The 27,622-nt window shown below is 35.5% G+C and overlaps 1 protein-coding gene and 1 long non-coding RNA gene across 6 annotated transcripts in view; one reads left to right on the plus strand and one right to left on the minus strand.

Moving 5' to 3' along the window:
* The window catches only part of LOC144292771 (uncharacterized), a 46,966-nt gene extending 27,637 nt beyond the window's left edge, over window positions 1–19,329 (minus strand). For 2 of the 3 annotated variants that reach the window (XR_013360127.1, XR_013360126.1), the window contains exons 1-2: window positions 19,180–19,329; window positions 15,513–15,663 (exon numbers count right to left, since the gene is read on the minus strand). This is a non-coding gene — a long non-coding RNA (uncharacterized LOC144292771). Of the gene's footprint in view, window positions 1–12,880; window positions 13,119–15,512; window positions 15,664–19,179 lie in introns of those variants that run through there. The other variant, XR_013360128.1, reaches the window with a different exon arrangement.
* PDHX (pyruvate dehydrogenase complex component X) overlaps window positions 1–27,622 on the plus strand; it is a 63,774-nt gene that overhangs the window by 32,152 nt on the left and 4,000 nt on the right. For all 3 annotated transcript variants that reach the window (XM_077863564.1, XM_077863566.1, XM_077863565.1), the window contains exons 4-9: window positions 735–934; window positions 3,662–3,760; window positions 11,980–12,154; window positions 13,740–13,887; window positions 20,352–20,410; window positions 23,661–23,819. In XM_077863564.1, the coding sequence (XP_077719690.1) occupies window positions 735–934; window positions 3,662–3,760; window positions 11,980–12,154; window positions 13,740–13,887; window positions 20,352–20,410; window positions 23,661–23,819 (840 nt within the window). The remainder of the gene's footprint in view (window positions 1–734; window positions 935–3,661; window positions 3,761–11,979; window positions 12,155–13,739; window positions 13,888–20,351; window positions 20,411–23,660; window positions 23,820–27,622) is intronic.

Below are 27,622 nucleotides of genomic sequence, written 5' to 3' on the forward strand. Positions count from 1 at the left end.
TTAATGCTGCTGAAATGTTTGAAATACATACACTTTTTAAAGAAAACTTCAATCTTATTTATCTTTTAATTGGCATTAGCTATGAAAAATTGATTAGCTGAGATACCACCGTGTTTTTAATGTACTTGTAAAAATTCATGGGATTGTATTTTATATCTCAGGTTTTGTAAATAGATACATAGGAAGAAAATTAAGTGTAAGGAAAGAGAAATCAACATTAGCCAGAGTAGTTAACCAAGTCTGTTTATACGATGAGATATACTTTTTTCCAGCGACTAAGTTTACTGAACATATTTAACATTAATGTTAGTAATAAGATTAATTTCGGGTACTTAATTCTTTGTGAGCTCTTGGAATTCCTGAGCTATCATACAGAAACTATCTGGGAAAGACAAATAGTTGAAGTATGAAACCACAGTCTCCTGTTTGTCCTGATTGACATCAAAAGGAAGATGGTAATGATTGCTCTTAAATATTTGAAAGCTGTCAGAGGAGAAATTCTAGATTTTTTATTTCAGGATGTACCATTAATAACTGGGATGGGGAAAGTGGTGAAGAAAGGGGGAAAGTAAGCAAGGATAGTGGCAGGTGGAAGGAGGAGGCAGGCTGACTTAAAAGCAGATTTTACCTCAAGTTAAGAGATCTTTCTAATTAATTAATACAGAATTACCTAAACTACTTCATATGGTCATAAGCCTTTTCATCTCTGCGATTATTTTCTTTTTAAAATATAGGTTGAAGAAGGATCTAAAAATATACGGCTAGGTTCACTAATTGGTTTGCTAGTTGAAGAAGGAGAAGATTGGAAACATGTTGAAATCCCCAAAGATGAAGGTCCTCCATCACCAGCTTCAAAACCATCAGTGCCTTCCCCCTCACCCGAACCACAGATTTCTACTCCTGTCAAAAAGGAACACATACTGGGAAAACTGCAGTGAGTATGTTTATTTGGATGCTGATTTAAAAAAAAAAATGTTAAAGCAGCTTTTAGGATATTTTAGTCATTACCATATTTAAAACATCTTTGCACCTTATGTAGGAAGTGGTTGATCTTCCCTTTTTCCCTTAGGTGACTGAGATCTGAGAATGATTATTTTCCTTTCATTCATTCAACAAACAAGTAGTTATTGAATACCTGCCATGTTCCAGGTGGTATGAAAGCCCTGCTCAGCCAGCTGAGATCAAAGCAAACAGTCTGTGTCCATGTTGAATTTGAAGTCAGTTTTAGGATTCCAGCATGGGGTTCAATGAACCAAACTTCATAGCATGTTTCCACCCATGGAATTCTAGTTACCGCAGTGTGAATTCCGGTTTTATACATATAATTGACAAAATGGAGTTAGCCTCTTAACATGCATGCCTTTATGGCCATTCTTCATTTGAGTGTCTGACACGGATTGGAGGATTTGAGCCCAGTTTTGTCCCTGTATAACACAGGTACTTGGTGCATACCATTTCACTTCAGCTTTACATGGCTTTAATTGACGGAGTCTGAAGATTTTATTTTAATAAGTTCATGCGTTTAACATTCTCCACAATTACACAAAATTACTTTTCCTTTATAAGAAGAAGCTCTTCATGGAGGAAAGTCTTCTTAAGAACCACTTTTGAACTTGAATAAAAATGCATACGCTTTCAAATCTTTTCCTTCAGTTTACCAGAGTCCGTTCTTGTCAGTGTTCTTGAAATGCTGAGTTAATAAATTTCCATGCCCACACATAGCATTTCTCATAGCATTGCTTTAACTTCCCTTTATTTTCTCTTCTTTACCATGGAAATCATAAGGCGGGTTAATGGATGTACTTAACTACTCTTCTCCTTTTGCAGAGATCATAGTGTGTGCTCTGTCATTCTGTGAAGATTCATCACTAGAGACTTAATGAGTGTGTGGCCCCGAAGTGTAGGTTTAAAAACGAGCAGACCTGGAGTGCCTGGATGCCTCAGTTGGTTAAGAATCTGACTCTTGATCTCAGCTCAGGTCTTGATCTCAGGGTTGTGAGTTCATGCCCTCCATTGGGCTCCACACTGGATATGGAGCCTTAAAAAAAGCCAGCAGACCTGTGAATTGCACACTATTGGCCCATACAGTGATTTTTTAAATAAATTTTTTGAATTGTTTGTAGTTAATTTTACATTAAAAAAATCTAAAATTTCAGTTTCATCTGAAAAATCTGAGGATTTGATGGCACTGAGCCCATATCACCTAGAGGTATTTATCTGAAATGCAGCATGTACCACATTTGTTCCTCTCCGTTTCTTGGTTATAAACTTCTGGACCCAACCCCTTTGACTCATTTTCTTTATTTGACTGTATAGTCATTTGTATTTGCTGCTTTGCCTAAAGGTCTCAGTCAAAGAGTAGATACTTAGTAGTTGTGTCACCTTTTGGTATATTTCAGTTTCCATGTCTAACAATCAACATAAGTTTCTGCCTCTTACTCTTTTGGAGTATATGTAATATAAAAATGTTTTCATGTAAATAATAATGAGTTTTTAAAATATATGAAGGCTACAGTTCAGCAACAAAACAACCCAATTAAAATAGGCAAAGTACTCAGATAATACATTTTGTCCAAAGAAGATGCATGAGTGGCCAATAAACATGAAAAAATGCTTAGTGTCACTAGTCATTAGGAAATTGCTAATCAGTATCACAATGAGCTACCACTTTTTCATTGGATTGGCTGCTGTTAATAATAAGTGTTGATGGATGTATCAGGAAATTAGAACCCTTGTGCACCATTGGTGGGAATGTAAATTGGTGCAGTCACTGTGGAAAACAGTTCGGCAGTTCCTCAGAAAATTAAGAGTAGAATTACCATATGATCGAGTGATTCCTCCTCTGGCTATATACACAAAAGAATTGAAAGCAGGAATTCAAAGAGATACTTGTATAGCCACGTATAGCAGCATTATGCATAGTAGCCAAAGGTAGGAACAATTCATGTGTCCAAAATGTACTATATACATACATATAATAGAATGTTACTCAGCTTTGACAAACACACATAACAAGACATGGATCAACCCTGAAGACATGCTAAGTAAAATAAGCCAATCACAAAAGAACAATTACTGTGATTTCACTTATATGAGTTACCTAGAGTAGTCACATTGGTAAAGAGAGTAGAGTGCTAGTTTCTGGGGGCTGGGTAGGGGATGGGGAGTTATTGTTTAATGGGTACAGAGTTTCAGTGTGAGAGAAAGTTCTGGAGATGGATGGTGGCGATGATTGCACAACAGGTATAGTACTTGATTCCACTCAATTGTATACCTAAAAACATTTAAAATTGTAAATCTTTTGTATATTTACCACAAAAAAGTGAAGGAAGAGTACAGTTATTTCCTTATTGATATATTTAATGAAGAGTCATGTGAAAAATATTAGTAAAAATAGAAGCTCTGTCCTTTTGAATATTTACTCTTATTAAAAGAATATTTTGAAATAGTAACTAAGTAAATGTGTATGAAAATGTTTTGGTAGTAAAATAAACCAGATTAGTACAGATTAATTTACTTGACTGCGACTATCAACAGGAGTCATTTTAACTTTATTATAAGTTTTATTTTTCTAATTATCGGCAAAACCTTTGATGTTTAGGTATATTTGACTCAAATATGAGTGTTTATTGGTTTTGTTAATCTTCTGTTTTCTTCTTAGGTTCCGTTTAAGTCCAGCTGCCCGTAATATTCTGGAAAAACACGCCCTGGATGCTAGCCAGGGCACAGCCACTGGCCCTCGGGGTATATTCACTAAAGAGTATGTTTGTGCTTTTTTATAATAACCAATTCCATTATTTATCATGATCATCTTTTTCTAAAAGTATTTAAAGAAGAGCTTATTCAGTGTTAAGATTTAAAAGGACGTATACTGTTCTTTTGTCTTTTTAATTGCTTTTGTGAGTACAAAATTGTATTCTGTGCAAGGGTGGTTTTGAAGTAATTACAGCATTAATGAAGAATGGTTCTAATTTGGTCACTAAGCTGGATCCTTAGAAATGGTGATAAATGCAGAAAATTAGATTACAGAGCAGTGAACTTCTTATATTGTTTTATGTTGGTTTGAAATAAGTTTGCAATCACATTTAAATTTTTTAAACCTGGGAATATACTTTTAAAAATAATTTCATTCTTATCTGTTTGGATTTTAGTCACTTGGATAATCAAACTGATTTCCATATGCTGTTGGCTTTTTTTTTGGATTTTCTTTTCTAGTCCACTGTCTATGAGTTAGCACCTAATTTGTTTAGTACCACACTCAGAATTATAAATATTTTATAGTAGGTTTTAAAATTTGTTAGAGTTATCATCGTTCTTTTTTTTTTCCCCCAATGGACCAGTTTTCTTGGCTTAGTCTTATTTTATAATTTTTCTAAATGAATTTTAAACAATTCAGGCACAGGGGAATGATGGTGTTTTTACAGGATTGTATCACATTTTACAACTAACTTGGGGAAGAATCGAAATCTTAATGATGCTAAGTCTTCCTATTCCAGAACACTGATCTGTTTTTCCATTTGTTTACATTTTGTTTCTTTCAAGAGTTTATGAGAACAGATGGCCCCTGCTCTATTGAAATTTAGTCTAGTGGGGAGGACAAAGATTAATCCTTCAGACATATGACTAATGTAAAATTGCCATAGTGGTATGTATTATTTCAGAGAAAGAGAGAGCGTGGAGGGAGGGGGATGGGGCAGAGGGATATAGAGTGTCTTAAGCAGACTCCGCCCTGAACATGGAGCCCAAAGCAAGGCTCAGTCTCAAGCCCCTAAGATCATGACCTGAGCCAAAGCAAAGAGTTGGACTTTTAACCAACTGTACCACCCAGGCGCATTTGTGTTACATTTCTATTGGCAGTAATATTACATTCTTCAACTTGAGTTAACATTTTAAAGCAATATGCTTATTCCCCATTTACTGTTGATAACTGTGATCAGTAATATTGGCTAAAAGTTTTTAAGTTGAGATGAACGAAGGTTATGAAATTATTAAGTGGCAGTGCTGGACCAAGGGATGGATGGATCTTTCTTTCTTTCTTTCTTTCTTTCTTTCTTTCTTTCTTTCTTTCTTTTTTTCTTTTTTCATTGGGTTTATTTTACTCTTCATTAAAGCATTGGTTTATTTTGGGGCATTTCTTTTATGATGAGCAATCCAGGTTTAATTCTTAGGTAGCTTCAGTTATCTGTGTTACAGCCTTATTGATTTGTTCATCAGACCTGTGTATGTTGTTTTCTTAAACACATACTGTGAGTCCTGCCATACTACATGAGTCGGAAATCAGCTGTCCTGATCTCTGACTGAAAAGTTGTATACTAGACTATGAATTTTTAGTTAAAAGACTTAAACGGTTTCACTTAGCCATAAAAAGTTAAAATTAAGTATTCTCATAGCCAGTTAAGCTTAGTCCCCCCCCCCATATCCATCCTACTATTTGTACCTTTATTTTATTAATCTAACAATCTATTTTTCTATTACAAGATTTTATTTATTCATGAGAGAGACACAGAGAGAGAGGCAGAGACATAGGCAGAGGGAGAAGCAGGCTCCATTCAGGGAACCTGACGTGGGACTCGATCCTGGCTCTCCAGGATCACACCCTGGGCTGAAGGCGGCGCTAAGCCACTGAGCCACCCAGACTGCCCTCAATCTAGAGTTTTAGTAAACTCTCCATAAAAATGGGATAAAGCACCTTCCTTTATAACCAGGTAGACTTACCTATATTTCTGAGGGATAAGACAGAGAGTCTGTATTTAATTCATCAAGATTTGGTGAAATCTTTGATAAAGTAATCATAGCTGTACCTTAGAAGGATTAATTTTGCAAACTTGTATAAGACACATTGGAGCAGAAAAAAACTTGAGGTTAGGAGATAAATTAATAGGCTTATAAAGTAATTCAGGTAAAAGGTAAAATGCCTGAATGTAAATGGAAGAAATAAAAGGGAGATTACTGATCTGGGTAGTATTATAAGGACAGGATCCAGAAGTCTTCCTAAAGGATAGAATGTGGAGCATAGACCAGGATAGCAATGAATCAAGGAATGAATTTGAGATTCTGGTCTGGGTAATGAAATTTTGGCTCCATAAATACAAATAATAATACTAATAATAATAATACAAATAATAGGTATTAAATACAAATGATAAATATAAATAAGACCTTTGTCTTGGTGGAGTGAGTGCATGTTAGCTCTGAAGCCTTTTGTCAGTGCTGACAATTCACATAGGCATCAGGATCAGTGAGGTGAAGATTATTTGCAGGAGACAGTTCAGAACTTAAGAGGGAGGTTTGGTAGGCAGTAGACCAGTAGTTATAATTGAGATAATCAGGAGGTAAACTTTTAGAAGGCAGCTTTTCTTGTGTTGGAGGATTATCTAGGAGCTGGATAAAAAGTTAAGGTGTGATCTGAGAAAAGTCTTTGGAAGTCAATTATTAGGTGATATTTTAGAAGACATTATGTGGTGTGTCAGTAGAGGAATGAAATAGCCCTTTTTTCCTTTTTCCCTTCTCTTTCCATATGTGCTTATATGATGAACAAATAAATATCTTTTTGTTAACCTGAATTGAAGTTATTATAGTAATGTAACATTTATTAAGGAGAACAAAATGGTATTGTCTTGCTGCATACCCCAAGGAACCACTATTAAAATAGTTTTATTTTTAATATTTTTGCCGTCTTCCTCCTCCTAATTCAGTTTTCTTTCCTTATTCTTTAACTCTGCACCATAAAAGTCAACCTTTTGTCTTCAAAATCTGACACATTTACAAAAGGTTTCATGAGAAACATAGATCCTGAAAGCATACATTATTTAGGATTTTCGTTTCATATACTACTAAAGATGCCTGTGTTTTAAGTTTAAAGTAGACTTTGGAAAAAACCGACTTGCTGTCACCTACAAAAATGTCATTTTCTGATAAGATTGAAAAATTGCAGGCTAAGCTTCCCCTAAAGTACCTTAGCACAAGTTCTTGAAATTTGGAGGGACGTCCTTCCTTCTTCCATTCTCAACTAAAAATGCAAGTAGAATAGTTCCAGCTGTTGAGGAAGTGCCTCTGATCCATTGTGTTTATGAAGTAAATCCTCAGTGTTAGGGTTGCTATTTTAAATGTTGCAGTGGAGCAAATATATTGTCCAAACATATAGCTCTGAATATATGTTGCACAAAAGCATATAGATTTGACTTTGTGTATGTATTTTAAGAAAGCTAGTGCTGGGGCCACAGAGACAGAATACATTTTTGTTCTTTGTCTGTAACCTAACATCTTTGGTATATCTGTGTCTTACATCATAGTTGTAGTAAATGTTTGTATTCATATCACAGCATCAAAAATTTGATAGGTGTGGTAGGTGAGTATGTAGCATGTATTATATTAGTATAATAAATATATAATATATATTATAATTAATATATAATTATATTAAATATTAGTGGTATTTCTTTTTAAAACTAAGTCATAGCTCACTGAAATGAATTACTCTCTAAGGGATCCTGGTAGAGAAGGTTCTACCCTGAGTAAATTACCAGGGCATTGTCTGCCTTTGTGTAGAAATGTGTGGCATATTTGTTTTTCTTCTAATTTTTAGAGCTTTTAATGCCTATCTAAATCTTCAAGTAGAATCTGATTAATTATTTCATGGACAGAAATCATTAAAAGCATTCTCTGCATTATAGAAACTAAATTGTTGGCTGTTATTAAACAATAATTAACATTTACACTTTATTAGGTATGTAAGTGTAAAGTTAGCAGTAAAAATTTACTGTGAAGCAGTGGCCAGAATTGATTTTCTGTTTACTTGTTTATGATTAATTACTTCTTCTTACTTTTATTCTTACCAAGAGCCCTTTTACCCAAGAATCTTAATTACTGCAACCATAAAACTAAATTGCCTGTTTCTTGATAAAATAGTTATGCTCATAGTGAAATATAAATGTGTCCGTTAGTGTGACAAATCTTTTCTTAAATAGACATTCAGGCATTAATATTTTAGTCTTTAATCTCTTCAATTGTTATTTTTGTTTGTTTGTTTTTAACTGATGCCTGAGAGTAAATTAGTGATCCCCATATAAAGGTATGGATGTGTTTTGGATATGCCACTCTGATGCTAAACTCTAATTTGATTGATTTTTTTTTTTAAAGGTTTTTTTTTTTTAACTTTTTTTAATTTTTATCTATTTATGATAGTCACAGAGAGAGAGAGAGAGAGGCAGAGACACAGGCAGAGGGAGAAGCAGGCTCCATGCACCGGGAGCCCAATGTGGGACTCGATCCCGGGTCTCCAGAATCGCGCCCTGGGCCAAAGGTGGGCGCCAAACCGCTGCGCCACCCAGGGATCCCCTAATTTGATTGATTTTTAAAGATTTTATTAATTTATTCATGAGAGACACAGAGAAAGAGGCAGAGACACAGGCAGAGGGAGAAGCAGGCTCCCTGTGGGGAGCCCAATGCAGGACTTGATCCCAGGACCCTGGGATCATGACCTGAGCCAAAGGTAGATGCTTAACCACTGAGCCACACAGGTGCCCCTTTAATTTGATTTAAAACCCAGATTAGTTTTGTTAGATGTATTTAATTACCTTATATAATGGAAAGGGACTAGTAGTGTTAGGCTATGACTTGTAAGAGCTCTTAAAAGCTAAATATCTTTTGGTGAAGGGATTTTTTTCTGAATCAACAACAGAAGGCCTTATTATAGATCAATACTCTTTTTTTTTTAAGGTTTTATTTATTTTTAGAGAGAGAGCATGCCAGTAGGGGGAGGGGGCAGAAAGCCCTTAAGCACACACCCCACTGAGCGTGGAGCCTGATGTGAGGCTCTGTCTCATGACCCTGAGATCATGACCTGAGCCAAAATCAAGAGTTGGATGCTTAACAGACAGGCGCCCCTCAATATTCATATTTTTATTTATCTGGCAAGGGTTTTGGCTCATGGCATAAATCCTCAGAAATGATATTGGCAGCCATTTATTTCACATGTAAATGTTAATCATAGTTAACTGGAAAATGGTACTTTTGGTTACGAATATAAGTAAATTAAAAATTAATTTCCAAACAGAAGTAAGCTTGTCAAAGCGTTAACCGTGTATAAGGTCATTCCCTAGGCCACGCACCTCTTCTTCTCCCTCATTCTTCCCATTCCGATCATGATGTTGTGCTCTGAGAACCAGCACTGTCTGGTTAGGCCCCTGCTACTTTTTTGTGTGGTGGATTCGAGGCCAGAGTCAGGAGGTTCTATATTTTGCCTTAGATTAGGTAGATCACATTTTTTCCTTCAATCCCAGACTTGCTGTTAACCTGAGATGTACTGTATTCTAGTCTGTTCACGCGAGAAAATTTGTGTACTATGTGCACAGGTGTGAGTAAAGTAGTAGAAAATGCACAGGCTCTGGACTTGGCCATCCCTGGGTTTGATGCCAGCCCCCATTTCATCTTTTAACCCTCTCCTCCTTGTTCACTCCTCTTTCTACATTGGTCTGCCTTCTGTTGTTAGAAGAAGCTGTATTTTCCCTGCCTAGAAATATACTTTCCCCAGCTCTTCTTGGCTGCTTGCTCATTCATGTCATTCCACACAAGCACCACATCCTCAGACCTTCCCTGACCATCCATCCTATTTTAAAAGAAGCCCTCCTCTCACCTATCACTCATCATTATTCTGCTTTATTTTCTTCATAGTGCAGCTATATCTGCCATTTGTTTGCCTGATTAACATAGACTCCCCTGTGGAATAAAGTGTCTTGTTTAACAGTGGATCCTCAACACCTAGAATAGAGTAGGTAACTGAGAAATACTGACTTAGATTTGGAATTTAACCTCTCTGAGCCTATTTACTCATTTATGAATTGGGAGTGATAATACCTCCCTCACAGGACTGGTATAGGATTACATAATTACACAATGTTGGCATAAGAGGCTCATTTTCTCACTTTTACTCCCACTTTCAATGTTTATTAGGGATCTGAGATGGTAAAAGATGTAAGACTTCTTTATCAATCTGACCTCCTTTGTTAAATGTCAACCCTTTAATTTTGAAACAAGTAAGTTAGTTGTAGTTAGGGTTAACTCCATGCACCCCTTTTTGGACCAGGTATAAAGAAAGGATGAACTCTCTTTTCTAAAACCAGTATCAATACACAAGGGGGATTCCTGGTTCAATTTTCTATTACTGGGATCCCTGGGTGGCTCAGTGGTTTAGCGTCTGCCTTTAGCCCAGGGCGCGATCCTGGAGTCCCAGGATCGAGTCCCACATCAGGCTCTCGGCATGGGCCTGCTTCTCCCTCCTCCTGTGTCTCTGCCTCTCTCTCTGTGTCTATCATAAATAAATAAATCTTTAAAAAAAAATTTCTATTACTGTGTAAGAAATTACTACAAATGTAGCAGCTTAAGACCTATTTAGCATCTAACAATTCTGTAAGTCAGAATTCCGGGCCTAGCATGGCTGGGTTCTCAACTTATGGTCACAAGGTTGAAATCAAGGTTTTGGCCAACACTAGGGTCTCATCTAAAGGTGGGTGTCCTCTTCCAGGCTCGCATGGTTGTTGGTAGAATTCAGTTCCTTGGGGCTGTCAGAGTCTGGCCCCTGGCCGGCTCTTAACCAAGGACTAGTCCTAGTTCCTAGAGGCATCCTTCAGGTCTTACCTCATGGTCATATCCACAGGCTGCTCACAAATGCCTACTCCCTTCTCCAGCGCCAGCAGGAGACTCTGTCCATCTGGATCTCTTCTTCCAGGAATTCCTGGTTCCTTTTAAAGGGCTTATCTGATGTCTAATCCCACCAGGGTAATTATACTTTTGCTTTTTGATTAACTTAATGTCAGCTGATTTGGGACTTTAATTATGTCTGCAAAATCCATCACCTTTGTCTTGTAACGTAACCAAATCATGGGAGACATCCATCATACTCAGGCCGACCCATACTCACCGATTATATAGGTGTGTACATCAGGTAATAATTCTGTATATACAAGAATATTGGGGCCATCCATCTCAGAATTCTGCCTACCATGTTGCCATAAGGTATTAAGGAAGAGATTTTGTGTAGGAGAGGATGATTGTCATTTCAAACGTGTCCAGCAGTTGCTAGGTTTTTCCCCTCATAATTCTTTTAAAAAACCGTAACAAAATTAACTATGTTTGAGGAATTTAAAGAATGTTATTTGCCTTTAAATTTGTGTCACCACGAAGTTGTTTTTATATTATGTAGAACCTTTTAAAAAATTTAGATTAAAAATAGTTTGTAAAATATAAAATTTTGTTTTTGAAAAGTATTTTTTGAATTATCAAATATTATAATTTTTGAAAAAGCCGTTTTAAGAGAATATATTACTTCATACCCACTGTAACTTACATAGATCAAAAGCTTGATATATATAGTAATCTAATTAAATCCTTTTAAAAAACAAAGACACCATTAATGCAAGGTAAGTCTATTACTAGTTTAGTTTTCTTTCATTCTGAGTGATGCTGTGGGTTAGGTTTATTTCATTAGATGGTGCTGATAGCATATTGAACAATACTTAAAATGGTGTGATTTCCTGGCCATAAACAAGGTAATTTGTACTAGAAAATCCAGTAATTTAGTGAATATCGTAGTAAAAGTTGTAATAAACTTGACATTTTCTGAATGCCATGTGAAAATTACTTGACCAAGTGTAAAGAATGAGAGTATGGCTTAATTTATGAATAGTTCATCTACCAAATGATACTCCCCCCGACCCCCCCCAAAAAACAGTTTCCTTTTTAAAGATACCTACATCCAATACTTTGATAAATTTGAATTGTTGTTCAGTTTTTGCAAATGTCCAAATATTGTAGTGCATGGATAATATAAATCAGCAAAACAGATAAGATTTGCTTATCTAAAATAATTCATTTTGCATTTTAGCCTTGAAATCTCCAGTTCAGTACCTTCCCTCTATACCTCATACCCACTTACTAAACATTTTATCCTTGTTGCTAATCATGGTTCTCTCTTATCTTCAGGGATGCTCTCAAACTGGTGCAGTTGAAAGAAACCGGCAAGATTACTGAATCCAGACCCACTCCAGCCCCTCCAGCCACTCCCACAGTGCCTCTGCCCCCACAGGCCACAGCCACACCACCTTACTCACGGCCAATGATCCCACCAGTGTCAACTCCTGGACAACCTAATGTACCGGTAATATCGTTTGAGTAGATTTGTATTTTTCAGATTTAATTGAGAAAGAAAATAAAACCATTACTGTCTCTTTTACAAGTAATTCTACGAATCCATTTTAGTAGTAGCTGAAAGTGATAAAAAAAAAGAAAAAAAAAGTACTCCATATGCTTTGTTTTGCAGTTGCCTAGTTCAAACCCGATTTGTTTGTGTGGTGCTAACTTCCAGATTCAGCACCATGTGTGTATGCTCTGTAATCATGGTACTTCCTTGGGTGTGGTACTATTAACTGGTAGGTGCCACTAGCCATCTTCTGTGGGTGCTTTATTTTGACTGAGGGAATTGATAGTCTCCCTGTGAAGAATTATAGAGGCCACATACCTAGATGTTCTTTCTCAGATACAGGTAGGATAGCAGCCCATTTTTGCTGTCAAAATACTCCATTTTGCCTCTTTTTACCTCCCTTTCTTAGTATCTTTCATGTCATTTGCTTCCCATTGGAAGAAATGCAGGATAATCAGGTTCATGTAAAACTGAATGGACACTTAAAAAATAAACACACAAACCTATCCTGTTCTTTCTAGTGGAGAAATGTATTCCAGTATGATATTTTAAAAATAGTTGCAAATAGTATAAATTTCATGGGAAGCAAAATTTTTTAATAAGTTCATACTTCATTACTGCACATACAAAAAAAATATGTGTAATCAAATCTTATACTTGTAAGAAGTAGGCTATTCAAATTCAGAAGATAAATCTTACTTTCAAAGTTTTGTGGTATAGAGTGAGCATTTATTCTATTTGAGCAAGTACTCTGTCAACATAAAATGTTTCCTAAGAAATCAAGTGTATTTTTAGCTGCTTAGTTATTATTCTCATATGATTGTGATCTAGTCCCAGAATGGAGCGAAGGGTAAGGAAAGAATCACATGTAGTGTAAGGTCCATCTTGCTTTTGTCAGAGGCTCAAGGAACAGAACGGAAAGCTACAATAAGTAAAGTTACAAGAGGATTTTAATATCTCACTTATACTTCATGTTGTGAATTTTTGGAAAATATGATACTTGTGCAATTTCTATATAAATTACAAACCAAAATGGAAATAGTTTGACAGATTATTTAATATATTGAATTATCTTTTTCTACTGTGTACCATTTTTATAAGTAAGAATTGTCTGCTGTTGGTTTGTTGAATTATTGTAAGCTTTGAGTTTTATTAAGGCATGGTATTTGTGACAGAAGCTGCTTACAGGTGGTATGTGTGTGTGTCTATCTCTTTGTCTCTGTTTCACACACACACACACACCAATGGAAGAATTATTCATGACTTGGGAGATTTCTTTTTGATCATCTTAAACATAGTAACATAAGATGACCCACTTACAACTAAAACATGAGTTTTACTATTTCCTACAGTCATATACTATAAAGTTAAAACTCTTTGGATTTCTTATATTCCTCCTTATACTAAGAAATTTTAATAGTACTTTCCTATATTGATCTTTACCTATTAACAAAAGCTAAGTCACTGAATATATTTTAGTTATGGAGTTTGTTTTTTCCCCTTCCACTTATGGTTTAATGGACAGATTGTAATTTATTTGCAGGGCACATTCACTGAAATCCCTGCTAGCAATATTCGAAGAGTTATTGCCAAGAGGTTAACTGAATCTAAGAGTACTGTGCCGCATGCATATGCTACTGCTGACTGTGACCTCGGAGCTGTTTTAAAAGCTAGACAAAGTCTGGTCAAAGGTTAGTAAAGTTAAACTTACTTAATACCTGTGCTGTCATGAAGTCCTTTACTTATAAAGGTACATGTATAGCTTTTTATTTCAATTTTATCATCTGGATGCATTTTAGTGCTAGAGAAAAGAATTGGCTCACTTTGCCTATAAGAAACAAACTGGTTCCATAGTACTGAGTAAATCATACTTTTTGGTATGATATCCGAACCAAGCAGTCCTTAACATTTTAGTATAAAATCCCCAAATGATTTAAGAGTGTTTTAGATTTTACATACATATTTTAGATATCCCTCTGCTTTACAGTTTTTTTAATTTCTTCTTCAAAATGAACTTTCAGGTTATGAAATTGGTAATGTACCTCCCAGCAATCACTTAAAACTAAGGTTGCTGGGAGACATACAAATTTTTATGTTTTCTTTCTCTCTTTCCAATCTGTATGGCTTTCATTTTCTTGCTTTGTTGTACTGGCTAAGACTTGTGGTACAATAATGAATGGTAAGTGGTAAAAGCAGATTTTTTGCCTTATTCTTGGTCTTAGGAAAAATATTCAGACTTTTACGTCAGTTGAAGGTTTTTTGTAGATTCCTTTTTTAGGTTGAGGAAATTCATATTCCTAATTTGCTGAGTTTTAAGCATAAGTGGATGTTAAATTTTATCACATGCTTTTTTGTGTATATACCATTTCACTCTATTATTTTGGTAAATTATATTGGTTGATTTCTAGATGTTGAATTAACCTTGTATTCCTCATATAAAACTCATTTGTCATTAATTTTCTCACCTATTTCTTGATCCCATTTTCTAAAATTTTTCTAAGAATCATTATACCTGTACACATGAGAAAACCCTGTAGTTTTCTTTTCTTGAAGATGTTTATTTCTGGGTTTGTTACCAGATCTCATAGAAGGAGTTGGGAAATGTTTCCTTCTCCTTTATTTTCTGGAATAGTTTGGGTAGAATTAGGTAGTTTTTAATTGTTTGGTAGAATTCACCAATGAAACTATCTAGGCCTGTGATTTTCTCGTGGGGAGATTTTTGACCATGAATTCAATTTTTAAAAATAGGTGTAAGTTGGGCAGCCTGGGTGACTCAGTGGTTTAGCACTGCCTTCGGCCCAGAACCTGATACTGGAGACCTGGAATTGAGTTCCACGTCAGGCTCCCTGCATGGAGCCTGCTTCTGCCTCTGCCTGTGTGTGTGTGTGTCTCTCTCTCTTTCTCTCTCTCTCTCTCTCTCTCTGTCTCTCTGTTTCTCATGAATAAATAAATAAAATCTTTTAAAAATAAAAAAATAACAAAAATAGGTATAAGTTTTCTGATTATTCTTGAATGAGCTTTAGTAGTTTGTGTCTTTCAAGGAATTTTTTTAGGTTACCTCAGTAATGAAATTTACAGTAGTCCTCCCTCATCTCCACAGAAGTACATTCCAGGACCCCCAGTGGATCAACCACTGATGGTACAAAACCCCATACATACTATGTTTTCTTCTATGCATATGATAAACTTTAATTTAAAAATTAGACACAGTGAGAGATTAACAACAATAGTAAAGTAGAGCGATTATAACGATATGCTGTAATAAAAGTTAAGTGAATGTGGTCTCTCTCTAAATGTCTTACTGTATTGTACTCACCTTCCTTGTGATGCTGTGAGATAACATGCCTATGTGATCAGCTGACATGAGGTAAATGATGTGGGCATTGTGACACAGTGTTAGGCTTCTGGTGGCCTTCTGACAGTAAGTCAGGAGGATCATCTGCTGGGCTACTGTTGACCACGGATGACTGAAATTGTGGAAAGCAGACACAGATAAGGAGGTCTACTATATTGGCATAAAGCTATTCATAATGTTACCGTATTATACTTCTAATCTCTACATAATCTGAAATTGTGTCCCTAGTTTCAATATCAGTAATTTATGTCTCCTTATTTTCTTGATCAGTCTGGCTGGATATTGATCAATTTTATTGATTTTCTCAAATAATGAGCATTTGATTTCATTAACTTTCTCCATTGTTTTTATAATTTTTGTTTGCTTTCGGTTTAATTTGCTCTTTTGTTTTCTAGTTTCTTAAGGTGAAAGCTGAGATATATATTGTATAATGTGTAATATATATATTATACTATATATAATAAATACATATATTTATACTATAATATATATTATAATTATATATATTATATAAAGTATAATATAGTATAATAAACCTTATTCCTAACATAAGTATATAATGCTTTTAAGGTCCCTTTTGGCAGTGCTTTAGATGAATTCAACAAAATTTGATGTCTTTTAGTTTTCTTCACATTCAATTCAAGATGTTTTCTGTTTTTCCTTAAGATATCTTTTTTGATCCATGAATTATTTGGGAGTATAATTTCCAAATATTTGGGGACTTTTCAGCCTTTTATGATTTCTTGCTTAACTCCATTGTGCTTAGAGAACACGCTTTGTATGACCTCAATGTTCTTAAACTTTTTGAGACTTTATAGTTGTAATATGGTCTATCTTGATGAATGTTTCATGTGTACTTGAAAAGAATGTGTGTTCTACTTTTTTTAAAAGATTTTATTTTGAGAGAGAGTGCCTGAGTGAGGGGAGGAGCAGAGGGAGAGGGAGAAAGAGAGGGAAAGAATCTCAAGCAGATTGAGCTGAATACAGAGCCTGACATGGGGCTTGATTGACTCAACGCTTAACCGACTGAGCTACCCAGGGCCCCTGAAAAGAATGTGTTCTACTTTTGAGGAAGAATGTTCTTTAAATGTCAGGTGAAGTTGACTGGTAGTAGTGTTCATGTCTTTTATGTTCTTACTGATTTCCTATGTGTTCTTTCAATTTTTGGAAAAAGTATTGAAACCCCCAATTATAATTATGGATTCATCTATTTCCCCTTTGAGTTCTGTCAGTTTTTACATCATTTTGAAGGTCTGTTATTAAGCACATAACACATTTAAGATATTGATGTTTTCCTGATGAATAGATTTGTCATGGATGTCCCTGTCCACTAATGATATAATCTTTCTTACCCCAAAGCCTTCCTTATCTGATATTGATACAGTTATTCTTTCTGACTAATCTTTTTATATCTTTTTGTATCTTTTTACTACTGACTTATCTCTGTCTTTATATTCAAACTAACTTTGCAGACAGCATATAATTTTTCTGATTTTTATCTAATCCTATACTCTTGTCTTTTAATTATTTAGACCATTCACATTTAATAATTTTGTCCTTTGTTTTCATTTGTCCCATCTCTTCTTATCACACCCTTTCATGTATAATGTAAGAACTTCACAATATATTACATTTTCCGCCCTTTATTCTTTGTGCTCTTACTGTCCTGTTTTATTTCTACATATGGTGCAGTGTGAGCCCCAGCATATATGTTCGATGTGTTTTTGCTTTAGCAAATCAACTATGCTTTAAAGAAATTTAAAAATGAGGGGCTTCTGGGTGGCTCAAGTTGAGTGTCTGACTCTTTATTTCAGCTCAGGTCATGATCTCGGTGTCATGAGAGCAAGTCCCACGTCTGGCTCTGTGCTGATCTCCCTCACCCTCTCCCTGCCGTCCCCTTGCACTCGCTCACTGGCTCTCAAAAATAAATAAACTGTGTTTATCCTCTTTGGGTTTCTCTTAGCTTGTTGGATTTATGGTTTGTTGTCTTTCATTAATTTTGGAAAATTAACCATTAGTTTTCACTTCTCTCCATGTGATTTTCTTTTTTTTCTTTTGGAACTCTGGACAGTTCAAACAGTTGAACATTTATAATCAAAGCTCTTAGAGCCCCAATTCTTTTTTTTTTGTTCATCCTTTTTTTTCTCTTTGTGTTTTTGTTTAGATAATTTTTGTTGATCTAGCTTCAAGGTCATTGACTTTTTCTCAGCTATGTTTAGTCTCTGAAGCTTAACAAAAAATTATTTATCTTTAACTGCATGGCTTTTTTCCTCAACTGTCCATTTGAATGTTTTTTATGGTTTCCATATCTCTGCTGATATCCCCATCGGTTCACGTGCCTTGTCCCGTACTTTGTCCATACTTTCTCATACTTTGATAGTGGTTAAATCATTTCATGTGTTTGTCCATCCTCCGAGGGGAGTCATCACCCTTGACGTTCAGTCACTTGTTTGCCTTATAACCTTGACTTCCTAACAGACTTATGTTATGATTTTGTAACCCCTACTTTTCCCCCTGCCCTATTAGGGTGGGAAAAATTTTCTCTTGTGGCTTTCTACATCTCAAGCAACAACAGACTGATATTTCAGTTTAGATACAGACTTTGAAGAATTCAGATGAAGACAACCTGACCCCTTTTAAAAGTTCAAGGAAATAAATGGAAAGCTTACTTCCAAGAAAATTATCAATATTCAAAAAGTTAATCCTGGCACCTTCCCTATAGGTTTTAAGTGTACTTGCTTAGTCATAATATAGAGATTACTAGGAGAGTATTTTTTCTGGTTTCTTCCTTTCATGAGGCAGGAAACAGTACTATTTCAGTGGAAAGGTGAATTAGTTTAGTATCAAGTTTGGTATGTCCTTGCAGCTAGGAAGTTTCTAGGGGGTCTTCAAAGAGCCCACGTTATTTATCTCCAGTACTCTTTCTTATATAGTTGTATAACATTCTATAAGTGTGTCTTTATTGTTTTATAATGATATGTAAGCAAAAATGTTTGATATTCCTTCACAAACTATTTCCTATTCTTCTCAATGTCACCAAGAAATCTCTTTTCTATATATTTGAAAATTTCCATAATAAAAAAGTTAAAAATAAAAGATCTTAAAAAAAACTCCTTTGTACTTTTTTGATTTTCAATGCCTGTTAGAAGTATCATATGTGAAATTGGATATAAAAGTCTGAAGCTTCTGATGCATCAGGATAAGAGTTAGCATTTGAAGGATTCATCGTTGTATGAATGGTATCAAAACCATGAAACAGACAGTTCTTGCCTGAGAAGGTGCCACCATTGAGAGGAATGGAAGGAAAATGAGTGAGTGATAAAGAGTGGAAGAAAACAGAAGAATACAGTGATACAGGAAGCCAGTAAGAGAATTGTGTTTCACAACAAAGAAAGTGACCAGCTCAGGAGTACACAATGTTAGAGTATGTTGAGGGCAGAGAATTTACGTGAGCGTTATGCACTCTGGCAGTAAATAGGTGATCTGGCATTGGCTAATGGTGGTTTGGGAAGTCTTCACTGTGAATACCTCTGGGTAGTAGATAAAGTGCAGAGGAGGTTAAGGGAGCCATGAAAGGTAAGCATAATAAGTTCATAAAATATGTCAACATACTTGAATTTATACTGACCATGTCTTCAGTGGCTATCATTAAAATTCTGTAAGCACTGGAAGTCCACTGATATTTCTACTCCTGAAGGGGTTTTAAATAAGCAAACAAAAATATTTATGTCTCTGGAAATCTGAATTAAAAGAGCTATAAATTGGATGAGCAGGTGGTGGTTACCACGACAGTTTGGCAGTATTTGGATTTATGATAATTCATTTCATGTCTTTCTGAAATCTCCAGCATGCCTTTAGAATGAGCTATTGTTCATGTTAAATTCCATGATACTATAGTAACAGGATTTGTGTATCTTGCCACATACCATTGAGTAGATCTTGATCTTAAACTCTTTTTCTAGAAGCTCTTGCAGTAGAGAATCAAGTGTAGTTTACATTTTGCAACACTTTCCTACCCACTGGGAAAAGCAAAAGTGTAAATCAGATGCTTTCGTTATGATCAGCTCTGTGGGAAGGGAGGGGACCTTAGCTTTATCTTGAAATCATTATGTATACTGGAAGGAAATTGATTCAAATGGAATCACCATAAAACTAGACAGAAAACCTCATTTTGTTCAATGCACTAGGACCTGTGCCAACATTGCTTCATCTTTGGCCTTTGCTATATCCTGTTTTGTTAAGTTAAAAAGCAGCTCAGTGGTCTTAAATTTTTTTTTGGTATACACTCCATTAGTAAAAAAATCTCCCTCTCTAGATACAGGTAGATAGATAGATATAGAGATCTTTAAAATGACTGTATGTTACCACTGTTCAAGTATAATCAATAATAATATAAAGCATATGCAGGATAAAGACATTTGAAAAGGGTGAGAGAGAAAAAAATGAATCACCGTAGAGAGACCATTTGTGTTTTTAGTGACATAGGAGTTGGTTCTTTTCTTTTTAATTATGTTTATAATGTGTCCTTCAGGTTCTCGTGTATGATATCTGAGCAATTTAAAAGAATTGTAATCATGGTCCAGAAGTAATCTTTTACATTTGTGGTTAATATTATTTATGCAGGACCTCAAATAATATAGAAGTTTTTGTAATTAGGAGACTCAGTACCATCTAAGCAAGCAAACAAAAACCTGTAATATTTTTCATTGTAATTTATTAATGAACAAGTTTGAAATCGTAATGGCCAATGTTAAAATTTCATTATGAACGCTAATTTTGCTATGCTTGTTTTTCTTTCAGATGACATTAAAGTATCAGTGAATGATTTTATAATCAAGGCAGCAGCTGTTACTCTTAAAGTAAGTAGTAGACCCCAAATCATTTTGGCTTCTAAAATGGACTCATATCTTGGGATTTTTATATGGTAAATAGAACTGTCACTTTTAAGTCCCCAAAATTATATAATCTTATTGCTGAAAATATTATGTCATTTAATCTCATGCCCTCAGTTTTACAGATGAAACTGAGAATCATTGGGACTCACAGCTAATTATAGCAGAATAAAGGTCATTTATTCAGCCAATAGTAAGTAACTGATTTCCTGTCATGTACTGAGTGCATTATAGACATTTAGGAAAACAGTGGTGAACAAAAGCTGACACGTTTTTGCTCTTCTGGGGCTTATAGTCTCATTGGAAGAGACCAGTATTTGTCAGATAGTGAAAGTACTGGGAGAAAGAGAAAGTGCTACAGAATAAGTAGGGGTATCATGGTGCACACAGTTCGGCCAGGAAGGCCTCTCTGACAAGGTGGTGGTGGAGCCAAGGCCTGGAAGAGAGCATGTGAGCCATAGAGCTCTCGGCTAGAAGAGTGCTCCAGGCAAAGGAAACTGCAGGCCAAAGGCTGGGAGAAACATGCTGCGGTGCTGGGGACACAGTGTTTCTGGAGGAGGAAAGGTAGCAGATGAGATTAAGCAGAAGAAAGAGGGAGGAGTTGCGAGGGCCCTAAAGTGGATGAAGCCTTGGTGGCCCGGGAAGACTAGGGAGTTTCTTTTGATGAAGAAGGAAGCCTTCAGAGGGTTTTGAGAGAGGACTGATGGAGAGGGTCCTCCGGTGGTTTGTGGAACACAACCTGTGGGGAGGCCAGGGATCAGCCGTGTGCTCTCCTGGGAGGCTGTGGACAAGGACAGTGGTTTGGACTAAGGTAGCAGCTAGAGGTGAAGCTGGGGTGAAGGCCAGATTTGGGGTGCATCTCAAAGGTAAAGCCAACCAGATTTGCTAATGGATTGGATGTGGGACGCGAGAGAAGGGGTAAGGACTTGGGCCCGAGCAGTGGGAGGAATGGAGTTTTTCACGTACGGACATTGGGAAAGTGGGAGAGGAGCAGGTTTGAGGCAGGTGTCTAGAATTGGGTTTGGATCTGAAACCCAGGCTTCCTGCCTTCTCGCTCTGCACCATTTTCTGCCCTGTCTTTCTGTGACTGGGCTGTTTTTCTGGATCACTGTGTTTGTTAAGTGCTGTATTTAATATATACTTACAAGATATTTCTTTTTATTTCTTGAACAGTACAGTAATAGAGAATTTTAAAGTCATACGTTTTCTTAGCCATTCATATCTAAGTGTTCATATGGCTTTTGCCTTTTGACCAGATAATATTTTGAATTACATCATGAATTATGAATCATTCTTGCCCTCCTTAAGTGAATCTCTAGTGTTCATTACATTTCATTTCATAATTTTGTATCAGGAGAACATAAGTAATTGTAATTTAAATTTTGTGCTAGTTTTGTCAAGCTTTTTTTTTAAATTAGTGGCTTCTTAAAGTGAATTCAGGTACTTCTCCCCTTTCCTTTCTCTGTGCTTATTTCAATATTATAAAGGTTTTTATTTCTTGAAGCTTTATAGAATTCACCAGTAAAAATATGAGTCTAGTTCTATTTTGGGGGAAAGAGCCTTGACAACCTTCTCATTTTTCCCCTGTAATTATTGAACTGTTTAATTTTCAGCTTTTTCTTGAATTGATTTTGGGAAATTCTGTATTCCCAGAAAATCACTGACTTCATCTGGATTCCCAAACTTATTATCCCATCATTTAAATTTGCTTCTTATATTATTTTAATGTTCTCAATGCTGGCATTGTTTTAAACTCTGTCTTTTATTATTGCATATTTGTGTCCTCAGTCTATTTATATTGTTGCCTTATGTGTTCCTTCTGTCATTTCCTTAGCTTTAGAATGGGATTAGGTTAGACTTTTCTTTGAAAATATTTTGTTAGAAAATGTGAATGTGTAATTATTATAATTAGGAATATGAATAAGAAGGTTTAAGAATATGAATTTTTCCTTTGACTACAACTGAGGCCCATAGGTTTTTGTTACGTAGTTCTGTAATTACATTTATTTACCAGATATTTCTCACTTAGGAGAGATTTAACATTTTCTGGGGGTTAGGGACTTCAGTCTTTATTATTTTAACATAAACAAGCTTTGATTACTTTGAATGAATGAGCTGAGCCTTAAGAGACAGAGAAGGACCAAGAGCAGTTGAAAGCAGTGCCATAGAGGGTGCTCATTCGGCTGAGTGTCCAGCTCTTGATTTTGGCTCGGGTCATGATCTCAGGGTTGTGAGATGGAGCCCTGGGTCAGGCTCTGCGCTGGGTGTGGAGCCTGCTTAAGATTCTTCCTCTCCCTCTCCCTCCACCCGGCCACTCGCACATGTGTTCGCGTGCTCACTCTCTCGCTCTCTCTTTAAAAATAAATAAATAAATAAAGCGATGCAGTGGGAGTGAGCATAGCAGGACGGTGAGAAGCCCATGTATGGTGGGGAATGCATCTCCAGGGAGCGGCCATAAGTATGATTAGGTAGGCTGTTATCAAAGCAAAGAATTTTTGAGAAAAGAAATTAGTTTGTAATTTCTGTTTTTCAGCTTAATTTCTCTGATACTTGGCAACAGTGTCAGTTTATACTGTCTCCAGGTGTTTACTGATTTCTTCTGCTCTTTTCATGCTCCGTGTATATATGTTAAATACAAGCATGCTCATACGTTTGTCATATGTTTATGAAGTCTAGGAAATCTCTTTTAAATAGAGAAGTCACTTATTAAAGGCCAGATGATTGATATCTCTCCCAGGGCTGTGCTAGAAAATAGAGCTTCCTGCATGCCATAGGAGTAATGTGGTTGAATGTCGCTACCCTGTCCCCTCCCCTCTTCTCCTCAAGGCCATTTCGGTCAGCATATGAGGCAGGAAGTATAACAAATGTTAAATGCTTTTTAGCAATCAGGTTTAACAAAGGGAGACCTTTTTTTAACCATCATCTGTTGTAAAGAGATCAAAACATGTACATCAGCATTTCTTGAAGCTTGCCTTAAAAAACATGGTGTGTTTATTTTTCCTGAACATAGAAGACATTTAACACAGAGATCCAAACCATTATTTCAAACTGAATCTTCATTTATTTGCTTTTGTCCACCTATATTCACTTTCAGAAAAGCATAATAATGTTATTTTTCTGTAACCACCTTGGTCTACTAAAGCTACTGCTTAAAAAAGAATAAAAATAAATAAATAAAGCTGTTTCCTTAGAGTGACATGTTTTTTCCTTTTCCTAGCAAATGCCAGATGTTAATGTAAGCTGGGATGGAGAGGGCCCCAAGCAACTGCCCTTTATTGACATTTCAGTGGCTGTGGCAACAGATAAAGGTTTAATTACACCAATCATAAAAGATGCTGCTGCTAAGGGTATACAGGAAATTGCTGACTCTGTAAAGGTATGTCTTAAGAAATATTGTGCTTTCAAAGTGTTAGTATTTACTTTCTGGTAAAGTCTTGACATGAACTAGTCACACTGTGATGTATTTCCAAGTGACCGTCAATCATATGAAAGTTTTTATTCAAGTATGACTTACTTTAAGAACATTTAAGATTCAAAAATTCAGAAATAATATACAGATAAATGAGGATCAACTATATTCAAGTTACAGGTGAATGCTTTATTTCCCAAAGTCTAAAATTCAACTCTATTTAGATAGTTTTTGTTTGTTTGTTTTTTTAGATAGTTTTAAAGTTAAGGCTGAAACCATATTTCTATGAAGGTTGTAATGGAGAGACTTCACTGTTCAGTGTTTTATTCTTCAAAATTGATTTTATTCATTTCCTCTCTAGAATGGAAACCACTAAAAGTACTTAATATTCCAGAGGCAAAAGTACTGAATTTTTTTCTGAGTTTCTTTAAAAGCAGTTTTTATAGCTCCCATATGGAGGAGTCTGATTTCCCCCAAAATATCCCATTGAATAGACAGGAACATAGGCAGTAGGTCAGCTCTGACAACCACTATAATTTCCAAAGGTATTTTTTGACAGAAATATCGTGGCTCTTATAGTGTTAGAATTGAAAATTTCAGATTCATTTAGTTAAGTGATGCTTTTCTTTTTTCATTTACCAAAGACCAGTTATATGCATAGTGGATGAACAAGTTATAAGGAGGAATTAAAAGTAGAAGATAAGATTTCTTTGGAGAGTGGATAGTATATACACATATACATAAACTTGCCCAAAATACATGAACACAAGTTAATCTACTTTTTTTTTTTTTAAGATTTTATTTATTTATTCATGAGAGACATAGAGAGGCAGAGACACAGGCAGAGGAAGAAGCAGGCTCCCTGTAGGGAGCCCGATGCAGGACTCGATCCCAGGACTTCGGGATCATAACCTAAGCCAAAGGCAGATGTTCAGCCACTAAGCCACCCAGGCATCCCCAAATTAATTAACTACCCACTGAAAAGGTCTGCAGTATGTTTTTATAGATAAAAATACAACTGTTTTTCTTAATTGAGCAGTAATTTGACCAGTTCAAAAATCAAAGTAATATAGATTGGTTTACTGAGATAGTTATGTGCCTTTTATTCATCAAAAGTCTTCAACAGCAATGAGAATTCATCTATTTTAGGGTTTTTGTGAAATTCAGATGAGACTGCATTTAACTATAGAGTTAGAATTTACTTTAATATTCTTTATATATTTTTCTTGTTTTTTAATGTTTGTATATTTCTTATATTAAATTTTAAAAATTAACCATTACAAGAAGGTTTCTTTGACTTTGACCAAGTTACTAATTTTACTATGCTAATACATCCTGGAAGAACCTAGGATGCGGTGGTAAGGAGGCTATGTGAGCAGCTTCTCAGCGATGGGAAGGGCAGTCTTAACCCTTTGGAATGTCCCAGGGCCTCTCTGGTGGTCCTTGAAGCTTCCCTCAGATTCCCACCAATCCTATGGTTTACTGTGCTCTAGCTACTTCTCTCTGCTTCCCATTCTCTCTCCCACCCTGCTGTCTGTGAGGAACACTCCACTCTTGTTCTTAGGATATACCAGATACTAGGCCAAGCACTTGATTTAATTGTCTTAGTCCTATGTTACAGTTGAAGCCTTCATTTCCCCATTTCAATATTGAGGAAACAGAGTTTTAGTGCCTTTAGGAAATTTGCCCAAGGTAATGCATTTAGAAAACAGTAGAAGTGAGGATTTATTTAAATCTGGGCATTTCTCGGTTCAGATGCCCCTTTCTTAGGCCTTCTATGGCTTCCATAGCTAAAGTAGCTTTCTGACATTACCTGTTTTACTATCTTTATGCAACTGATCAGTCTTTGAGGCTCCCTTGTTTATTTGTGATCTTTCTCTGTTCCCTTCTGTCTGATTTTGAGGGTCTTTTTTGTTCTTGCCATATAGCCAATTTTACAAGAGTGCATAAAGATCACAGATGCCCAGTGAATTTATTTTTTTTAATTTTCAAAAAATAACTGTACTGAGATTAATTTTTCAAGGAGTTTGTAGGTTTCTGGAACTCCTTTTATGGACCTGAGTTAAGAACACCTGCTCTAAGTTTTTACTTCTTGACCCTCGATAATCTCAGGGATGTCATTGTGTGGTGCTATAGGCATGCCTCTGCTGAGTTCAAGTTTGTATCTCTAAACATAAAGTAATATAGTAACAAACCTTAGATCCCATGCCATTCTTAATTCTTCACTAATTGTAACCATTTTAAAAGTAAGGCAAAGTTTTCCTTGATTTATGCAGTTAAATTTTTTAATTAAATTAGTAAGGAATGTAACCTATTGTAAAAATATTTGCTGGTCATCTTGTATTACATCCTTTCAAGCTGGAGGCTTCAGGTAACATGTGTTTTGATATTAAGTTTACATTGCTAGGAAATCCCAGTGAGAATTAACTATTTTCAAAACCAGTGATCCTCCTCAGAATTATTCTTATTCCAGGCTTTTAGAGTTCATTGCTAAGAATGTCCAGCTGATATGTTTAGGGTCTACAGAGATTTTTTTTAAAAAAAATTTATGGGGACTTGCAATCCAGTTTTATAAATGAGTATCTGTGCTATTTGTTTTAGCCTGGTAACTCATCAGGATTCTTGAGATCATCTGCCTCAAAAGAAATGCCTTTCAGAGTTCATATGATACATGCCTGTTTATATCATGTGAGCAGTCACATTGCTTTAGGCAGAAAAAATACATTTGTAGATTGTCTTCTATTTCTGATAATCCAAGGACCATACAAGTCTAAGTTCATCTTTTCAGTTTTCATTTTGGATCCAAGTAGTTTTATAAATAACTACATCCAACTGGTATAAACATGTAGTTATCTCAGTTGTCAGAAAGTCACAGTGATATGTTGAGAACATTTTTAGACTTTTAAAGAATGTTTTTCTAAAAAATTAAGTCATCTCTGGTTTAAAGTTTAACAGTTGCCAACAGTGATTGTAATTGTACCTGTGTTAGCTATATAGTACAGAAAATTAAGCCTCAGATTTGTTTCATCTCCCCAAATGACAGTAGTTTCATTTCTCTCTTCCATTCATAAGTTAGTTCATTATTAATTTTTCATATATAACAACTCAACCTCCATTCCTTTGTTTTTGAAGCATTATTTTAAAAATAAAAATTAGCATAGGTGTGGTTAATTGCAAGTGCAAGTAAAGGAAATTTTAACTACTTAATGTCACTTTCAGTGTCATCTGTCTTCTGTCAGGTTTTAGAAATCAGTTTTGCCAATAGTGACACGAAATTACTATGTTCTTCTATATCTCAAGGCAGTGCAAATTGTACTAGCTCATTCAGGAAATGTTTCAGCTGTAAATCAAGAACCAAGAAAATGTTTATGTTCTAGTACTTTGTAATCCCACTTCTGAAAATTTATATAAAATAATTGAAAAGTCAGTGAACCAAAGTAAAACACTGGGGACATGATTGAATTATGGCAGATGTAGTGTTTAGAATGTTAAGCAGACATTAAAAAAACAATTATAAAGACTAACAACACAAAAGATGCTTAGAATACTGAGAGTAAAATACAAAATTCTACTTTTTTTACAACTGTCTGAAGTTATATATATGTATATGTTACATGTAAAGAAATACTGAAAGATGGAAACTAATATTGGTTATAGGATTGTTGCCAATGGACAATTATTTAAAACCAACTGCGTTGACAGGAATGGCTTCTTCTAGTACTGTGTCTTAAAAGAAAAAAATTCTGTAAACAGAATAAATTTCATTGTTT

This window comes from Canis aureus, chromosome 21 (genome assembly GCF_053574225.1).
Source record: "Canis aureus isolate CA01 chromosome 21, VMU_Caureus_v.1.0, whole genome shotgun sequence".
NCBI lineage: Eukaryota > Metazoa > Chordata > Mammalia > Carnivora > Canidae > Canis > Canis aureus.